Source organism: Calidris pugnax, unplaced genomic scaffold (genome assembly GCF_001431845.1).
Source record: "Calidris pugnax isolate Ruff unplaced genomic scaffold, ASM143184v1 scaffold41, whole genome shotgun sequence".
Lineage (NCBI taxonomy): Eukaryota > Metazoa > Chordata > Aves > Charadriiformes > Scolopacidae > Calidris > Calidris pugnax.
Window position 1 is genome coordinate 24,423,521 of NW_015094509.1, and position 9,244 is coordinate 24,432,764.

At 39.2% G+C, this 9,244-nt stretch overlaps 1 protein-coding gene across 3 annotated transcripts in view; it reads right to left on the reverse strand.

Moving 5' to 3' along the window:
- Nucleotides 1-9,244, reverse strand: part of ZFAT (zinc finger and AT-hook domain containing) — a 112,432-nt gene that overhangs the window by 71,007 nt on the left and 32,181 nt on the right. For 2 of the 3 annotated variants that reach the window (XR_001414448.1, XM_014965476.1), the window contains exon 1: nucleotides 9,132-9,231. The exons of the other annotated variant lie outside the window; for it this stretch is intronic. Coding sequence is in view for 1 of the 2 variants with exons in the window: in XM_014965476.1 (XP_014820962.1) it covers nucleotides 9,132-9,150 (19 nt within the window). In the remaining variant the exon portion in view is untranslated. Of the gene's footprint in view, nucleotides 1-9,131; nucleotides 9,232-9,244 lie in introns of those variants that run through there. 3 annotated transcript variants of the gene reach the window in all.

Consider the following 9,244-nt stretch of genomic DNA (forward strand, 5'->3'; position numbering starts at 1 on the left):
GGGCGGGGGGGAGGTTTTGCTCTCAAAACAAAATGCATCATATCAGCCTCAGAGGCAATATTAACACTTGACATTAACAAAAACATCTAGTATTCCAAACATGATGTCATGTCTGACATACAAGTTCTGAAAAAATCCTGTTGATTCCCTCCACAAACTAAAAACTTTCAAAGCAACAGCAAATGAAGAATTTCATTAAAACTTTCCTTAGTCAATGCTTTAAATAGAAATTTTACTTTATACAGAACTTTTTAGACAAAATTTTGTGGGTTTGTTGGGTTTTTTTAATTCACAGGTACCAGAGGTGTGATGTGAAAGCAAAGCCAGAAGAGAGTAAATAATAAAGAAGGGTGAATGAAAAATTAGTAATTGAGAAAAATCCTGCTTAAGAAAAAAAAGCTCACGAACTTTTGGCAGAGACTTAATTTAGAGGACTTTGTTTGCTTTCTAGAACTCTTGTCATTTGTTTTAATGGTTTGATTTTTCAGCAGTCCCTGCTGCCTTCAGTGTCCAATGAAACCTAACAACAACCAGGGACCAATTTTAACAGTTTGCTTGTTCTTCAGCTACATCAGTGAACTCCTGGCCCAGAGACTGGTTTCAATTGCTCCTCTCCCCTCTGCCTCCCTAAGGAAAATTAGGGATATTGAATCACTGAAATCAAACTGGAACAACCAATGTTATTTGAGCTACAAAGCAAATCACAGATTAGCCAGATAAAATACCACTTTATTTCTGTACTTATGAACTTTGGGATGAATCTAGGGAAACAGAACAGGGAAGCTGTATTTTGACCTGTTTTCAAACCAATCCCAAGCAAAGACCACTACCCTATTCAACATTATTCCCCTCCCTTTATGACAAACTAATTACATGGTTCACCCCACTCAAGAAAAAAAATAATCCATCTTTAAGGTATTCTGAATGAACAGCAGAGCTGGATCTCTCTTAGAGCTCTTTGCACCCTGAAGCTCTAACAAGAGCATCCTCATCTACAGAAATAATACAACTACTTCAAAACTAAAAGGTAGATTATGCCTTCATCTCTTTAAAAACATCTCTGAAAAACAACTCAAATATTTTTCCTGTTGTTTGAAATATAGGCTATATTACAACCACAAGCAGCTATGTAAAATGCATAATACACTCAACAAGTTCTTAGGAGCTCGGTAGGGTTCCTTCTCAGGCATTCTGCTGTCTTGGGCACACACACATTTCTATTTTGATTGCAGTATGTTTATAATGGATATGTTCCTTTCAATCAGTTCCTTTGAACTAGCTCTGCTCTAGTTAGTATTATTATTTTATTTTTTTTAAAAAAAGAAAGAATGAAGCCTGTTATTGCCCCAGTGGATAACAACTGTTCTCTCTAAATGTAAATGCACATTTAAGATTCATACTACAAAACCTATTAGCATTTAACGAAAGGTTTCACTAATGTTGAACACTGAAATTCCACAACTTAGCTGAAACATCTATTTTGAGGTTTTATTTGCCACTGTTTCTGCTTCCTGACCTGCTAAATGCTTTCCCTGAAAGTTCAGAGGCTCACTGCTTTGTGTGTCCTGTCTCTCCTTCAACACTTGTAATCAATACTCAGGCACCACTTTCTCTCTTCCCCTTCCTCATGAGGACTTGGAGATGGTCAGAAGAACAAGAAGAATCCCCTAAAGTCTATGAGGTTGTTTGAAGTTCCTGATTATACAAACCATCAAAAGCTGGAGCAAACCCAGGAGTGAACAGACCAGGTGGCAGAGAGCAGCACGAGTGTTAGGGAGGTGCATCAGAACACGCAGAAGATGCTTGTGCTTTGCTCAGAGGTGAGATGGAAACAAAACTGAGTAAAGGAAGTATTTTAGGAAGAACGACTGGCAAAGGAGGTCAGAGAGCAGAGGATAAACCCTGCTGATCTCAGGCTGAAACAACTAGATCGGGAATAAGCAAACAATAATTGATTAACCAGTTGCTAATTAGGTGGTGTAGCAATAGAGCAATGAATTATAGTCAATTAAGTGTAAAAATCAAATAAGCAATAAGTTAATTAACTATACAGGGAATCAATGATTAATTAGTGAATAATTAATTATGCAGGAAATCAACAGACCAATTAATTAGACAGCAATTAAATATGCAGCGAAAGAAAGGAACAGTAATCAAGTATGCAGGTAAACAAACAACAGGAATTTCAGCCAAAACCAATTTGGAACATTCTGTTCACTAAACATGCTTCTTTGCTAATTCATTATCTTCGGATTGCCCATATAAACTGTGCTATGTGCACACTGAAATAAATAATACCAGTTCTTTTCTTCTTAATGGAAAAGTGGAAAATTAAGCTATGCTGTAAGTGAAGCAATTTCAATATTTTTTTTAATTCTTCCCAAGATCTCAGCATATTTCTTAATTAGTAATTTTTTTCTTTATACTGAGCATGTGTGCAGCTCAAAGGGAGACTAAAAAATGGATTACTAAAAATAAACAGCAAGTTGCAGACTAGAAAGAAGTGTCCTTTATCCCCCACCCCCTTCACAAAGCATAAAATAGTACCTGTGCCGTTTCACTTTAAAGTTGGGAAGAGAGGAGGGGGGAGAAAGGAGCACTTTTCTTACATAAATCACTGAAATTAACAGTATTCGAGGAAATCAAGATAATATATTATTGTCATCTGTACTTTTGATCATTGTATGACAAAAACCTAGTCTAGAGTTAATTTTAACTAAACAAAACTTTCATTTTGCATAAAAGGTAGTTTAGGGGTTGGATATGGTTTTATTTTTAACTAACTAATTTTACAAGAAACACAGAAACAAATCTGCATTTATATGCCACAAATTATTCTAATGTATCCAAAACTTTTTGCCACTCTTTTCAATGCAGGCAACAATTAAAAACTGTAACAGCCTTTGCAGTTCTGCAACTGTTAAAAGGCACTAGAACTCCATAGTTAAATACAAAAATTAAAAGTCACTGGGTATCTGTTGTGGAATAACAAAGTCGACGGTATGCATAGATATGCACCTGGTCAACCTTGCTAAAATACGGCATTAAAGTTCAGAATATGAATAACTATTTATTTCCTTCTAAACTTACAACAGAGCTGAAACTGAGGTGCTGCCTCATCACCATCAAATCCTTAACAAGAACTTTCTGCAATTAAAATTCTTATATGTCATTCTTAGACTGGGTCTTCTTTTGGGGATTTTTTTCTTAGGTGTTTTTTTTTTCTTTAATGACAATTAGGTATTTATGATTGTATTACCGACAATTAGTAATGCTAATAGTGAAAGTGAAAAAAAAAAGACATATATGAAATCTAAAAGGTTTTCTTCCATCTTCAGCATGTGTAATATAATCTTTATTCTTAGGTTGCCAACTCCTTTATCTCTCAAGTTATACTAGGGTTTGTTTCCAATTCTTTCCCCCCCACCCCTTCCTATCATGCATTTTTAACCTTTCCCTTCCTGCCTCCTGCATCCCTCACACCATGCTTTCTACCACACTGCCTCTTCTCTCTCCCTGCTCCTTATTACCCACTTCCAAGCTTTCAACATAACTACTGACATTAACTTGTGCTTCCAGCCTCCCTTTTTCATGCAGCTACAAGAACATCACCTTTCTCTGCTGCAGCCTGGTTGAAATCCAACAGTGCTCATTCTTAGCTTAAAATCTTAAAGGTAAACATAGCTTCCAGGTTTCACAAGATTTAGGCAGGTGAGATGTAAAGCTACCAGTCCTCACTGGACATATAATACCATAGGGCTACTGGACACTGTCCTACTGAATCCTACCAGAAGATTCAGATATTCTTAATTCAGATTAAGAAAGAAAATATATCTTTATTTCCAGGGTTAACATCCAGTTACACCACAGAGTAAACCACTAAATCTCTTCTCTAGCAGTACTTCTTCTTGTAAAGACACAATTTTAAGTCACTGATTTGCCATTTTCTACTGCAACAAAAGAGCTAGAGGATCTCCATGTACTTAGCCACAGATGTGGTTCCTCGTATCCTTGGATCCTAAACTCCCTTTGGTTCTATCTTCCTATCTACAAGCACACCAAGTTTTGCAAAGAAAGGCCCTGCAGTGGCATTAGTTTCTTTACAGAACCCACTGGAATTATCAGAAATACAAACACATGCCCTCAGCTCAGAATCACACCCTCGGGTTTGTTCTCCTTCTAGTTCCACACCACCAGCTCCTTCTCCAGTGTCTGGCTGCATTCCCAATTTGTTGCAGGTCACTTAACTCCCTGTTCCAGTTCACGGGGCAGCTCAGCAAGAGCCAAGAGGGAGCAAACAGCAGCCCCAATGCTCCATCACTTCACCTGACGTGCAGGTCCCCAGAACCACTTACTCTTCCCCACTCAGGTTTTTCAACTCTGCAGTAAGTCATGTCATTGCAGGCCCTCAGACAATACAGAGAGGTACTCAGTACATAAGGTTAAGCTACTCTGGTGTTTATGAATGTTTCCAACTCAGAAATAAGTTGAATTAAAAAAAAAATCTACACCATACAAATACACTAGCACAGAGAAAACAAAAGCAGGGGAAGAAAACTCGTTAAGGTGCTTGGGACATGAATGCATGACGGTGTTGATGCGAGCAGAACTCAACTGATATTTTTCTATACGCCTAAAGAACATTACAAGTTGAGAAAAAATACAGAGGAGCATCGGTCTTCATCCAACCCAAAATTTAAAGAGATTATGAAAATGTTTTTAAAGACTGAAGAGTAGGTGACAAGTGCACAAGACCACAAATACCAAGGTGATTCACCTTGCAGTGGTAAAATTATGAAGACTGTTTTCAAATGAAAGATGACACAGAAGTTAGTAAGATTTTAACACAAAGAACAGTTGGAAGAAATTGTTGGGTTTAGTTTATTTTCCATTTCTCCGTAGCTGCTTTTAAAAAGATAAACCTACATACTAATAAGGTGTCAAACTCAGAATGCCTAGCTGTAGGCAAAGATTATTGACAGACATGCATTCAAACAAGTTTCTGAAAAATACTGCTGTAATGCCAGTGGGACACTACCGCCTCAAAATACTGAGGACATAAAGTAGGATGTATTGTTTGTGAAGCAACACCATCTGCTAGAAGCAGCTTAGGGGCAAATCTGATTAACAGGCTTTTTTAATGAGTAATAGAATCCCTGAGGACTGAAATACCTGGACTGTACAGAAAAGCAGTGTTAGGACTCCATGAGCAACAGTCTGACCACAATGGTAAGAATGACTGTGACACGCAGAAGGGGATAAAAGAGGTCACAAAGACAGAAACAACAATACATTGAAGGCTTCAATTACCCTAATGCAGATTGGTTAAATGTCAGGTCAGGACAGGATGCCAAGATTAAATGTTTAAACAATACTTTAGAATGACTGCTTCACCCAGCAAGGAACCAGGGAAACGTCACATGAGAAGGAACAGTTCTTGACTTTATCCAAACTTTAAGAGAGGACAGCATTCACAGTGACACTACTTGAAAGACACTGTAACCGTGATTAAAGTAGCACTCAAAAATCCTTTAAAAGAGTGATATAGAGCCTAATGTTTGTGTTTAACAACAGCAACATAAAAAGCAACTTTAACAAAAGCAAAAAAACAAACTTTAACAAAACAAACTACAGAAAGGACTAAAAAGGTTCAAAGAAGAGTTAAATTCTTGAAAGCAGCATGAAGACTATTTAAAAGCATCATATTAGATGCTAATCATCAAAAAGAATTTTACAAAGGGGAAGAAAAAATAATTTAGCAAAGCTAAGTAGCAGTGAAAGGAAGCTTTAGCAGAAGAAAACATCTTTATAAAAGTTAAAGTTGTTAAATAAGGAAAACTAAAAGATTGTAAATTGTGTCAAATTACATGTAAAAACACAGTAAGGCAGGTCAATAAGCACAATTTTATCAACTTGAAAAATAAAAAGCAGAACGAAGCAATTTTTTTGAAAACACCCTAAGAACCTGTGCAGTAAAAAGTAACCTGTGTACAAAAAACACCTTCAAAGAAGATGAGCCTGTAGCCAAACAAGCTTTTCAATTTGCTACATCTCTATAAGGGTTTGGAGAGGTTTTCTATGAAAGATCTCTCAATTTCAGCAAACACTTTAAAGACAGTCTCAAAACAAAGCTAAGAAGTGCACTACTCAAAACCAAAACCTTACAGTTATCATAGACCTATATCATAGTCCTATAAAACAGATGGTCCTAGATCACATAGGCCTATAAAAACCAGAAAAGATTGCTGATGCAGAAGTCCATACTGGGCTTATATCTTTGGGTATCATTCATCTAACTTGAAAAAATAAAAACCCCTAAACTAATACTAATAGCAACAATAACAATAGTAATACCCTTAAAAGATACAAAGATACGGGCAATCGACAACACAGCACAGTTCCTTACAAGAACCAGTTAAATAAACTGGAATATTTCTGCCTGGACAGGATGAAGTTGGGGGGTAGAGAAAAGAGAAAGTGTAAAATGAAGAACTATGAAATCATACATGTCGCGGAAGAGATCGTCAGCAAATAATCCCTCCAAAACTACTGTCTGGCCTTTTCAGTTGATCTCTCCCTGAGCTGCACTGGGAGAAGCAGAGAACAGGAAAGGAGGCAGGTCTTCACATAACTGTGAGATAGGTACGTGTCCAGCTGGTGTTAATAATTCTTGGAAGCAAAGTCCATCAAGAACTAGTAAGTGGAAAGACACTACTCGGGGCTCAGCAAGTGCACAAGAAAGCCTAAGAGAGTATTCTGGACAAATACCAACATGTGCTTGCCCTGTTCTTACTTCTCTATTTAGACATCCATCATGAGTCACTCTTAAGAGAAATAATGTGTCAGGCATGCCACAAAATTAAGATCCACATCTTTGATACTTTTTTAGATTTTAAAAAAAATCAGTATCAACACTACACAATGTAGACTTTAACTCACCTCAGTCACTCTAACATTCACATACTGTAATATTTCACCAACATAACACAGTACCTCTGAAAATCTCCAAATACTTGACATAAAGACATCATTATCTCCAGTGCAAAAGTAGAGAAACGGAGTACTAACACACTAGAGTCATGCCTTTTGATAGATCAACTTTAGGCGGTTAACTTGAGTTACTGGAAGACTAAGTATCCAGATTACATTGACGTGCTTCAGAGTTGTCTAAGATATCACCAGAAACCAGACCCTGCCCCACACCACATGATGAAACGGTCGCCCCAACAGGAGAGGGGCACAAGGCTCTTATCTGCTGCCTTTGTCTGAAGCATGTCCTCACACTTTCACCATAACCAAACGTATTTTATTTAACTAGTGTGTTAGTGGATTTTTCAAAAGAAATTTGGAGTTTAAAACTAATAAAGTTTAACTAATGAAAGCAAATAAAGGCATTTTTTTACACATCAGCTTTACAAACTTTCCTCGAAAAAGTTACATAAAGTTCTTCAAAAGAAGACACCTGCATACACGCACTTATCTTGGTTGGAATATACAAAATTCAGAACTGGATTAAAAAGGATGCTCTAATAACTAGGAAATGAAATTATTTGCAGCAGTTTAGAATAATCAGTTTATCAAACATATAAACAAGGTAGCTTCTCCATAATTTAAAAAAAAAAAAAAGCTGTACTAGATCTGTTTATAGCAAGACTTTGTCTTTTTTAATGTTCTAAGATCGCCCTCATGTGGTTAAATGCAACACTGCTGACGTTACCACTAAAATACACTATGGTACAATAATACTGTGCTGTAAAACATGCTACCAGAGATACCAAAAACACTCAGAACCCCTCAAAAAATATGCATAAATGATGTGATCAGTCACTAACTTCAGGATGGCCTGACTGAAATCCTCCAAACCTGATTTTTGGAAGCACACAGAACAGAAACGCATCTGAAGTCAGATGCAGTTCAGCAGTTGCATTATCAAACACACTGGACACTCGTGACAGTTCTGGCTTCAACAACCCTCAAGGCAGTTTTTATGAAGACAAACGTGCTTGAAAAAATACCAGTTTATTAGTAGCAATAGTAGCAGGAGTAAGAGAGTTAATTTCTCATCTAGAGTTGGAACAGACAATATAAAGCAGTCCTGGAATGCTTTTAGAAGAGTACTTAAGTAACAAAGCACCTGTTAGATATTTTGCTATTCAGATACAAGGTATTCTCCTGATAGTGTGATTTTCGCATAAAATCTTCAGTTGGAAACTAATTGCCTGTAAGTAGTTCATAAGACAACTAGAAATACCTTCAGAGTCTAAAAATTAAAGTGTCATGTCAGGGAATGATTACCAAAACCCAAATTTGAGTGTACAGGGTAATTAACTTGTGTTAATTTATTGCAACATCACTTCAAAAAACTTGTTCTGCAACCAACGCATAAGGATTGTGAAATGCAGAAAGCACATACACGTTACTATGGCTATGTCTGCATAATTTTACTTACACGTGTAATCCCCTTGAAAGTCAGGCCAATATCAGGCACATAAAGGACAGAGATGACAATGCAATGGAAGCATCTAACTTTAACTTGTGTTCTCCTTTCTGCAGCTGCACTTCTCTTGAGCTAACTATTTACACAGGCTGTCAAAGGAAAGCACGAGTGTTTAAAACCCAGACGCGCACCATTTCAATACGAACAGCAGACAGCCCAGCAGCTGCTCTTGTCCAGGTGACCCCCACAGGCAGGGGGGGGACCTCGGGGCTGCCCAAGCCCTTCGGTGACCTCCCGGGCACCACCGGGAGCCCCCTGACCGCGGCGGGCCCGGCGCAGCCCGGCCTAGACCCCCTCCTCCTCCACAGACACCGGGTTGGGGCCGCCCCGGCGCCTCCCCACAGACACATGGCGGCCTTCCCTCACCCCTCCGTGGGGCGACCCGGCTCCACAACCCCCCCAGGCTGCCTGGCAGCCGCCGTCCCCCCGGCTTTGCCGCTAGCGGAGGGGCGATGACAGCCGGTGCGGGGAGAGGAGCAGCGGGCCGGCTGCTGAGGAGAACTACTTCTCGTGCGGACGCAGCGTGACGACAGACGCCCGCCGGAACTACTTTCTCTGCCCCCACACACTAAGAGGATCCCTGCGCGCTCCTTCCCCCGCCCGCCCCGGCCCAGCGCCGCGCCGCCCCGCTCACCTGCAGCCGCAGCCTCCATAACCGCGGCGGGGACCGGGCGGGACGGGGGAGCGGGCCCAGAGCCGAGCGGCGCGGGCTTGGTTTGAGAAGGGAAAAAAAAAAAAAAAAAAAAA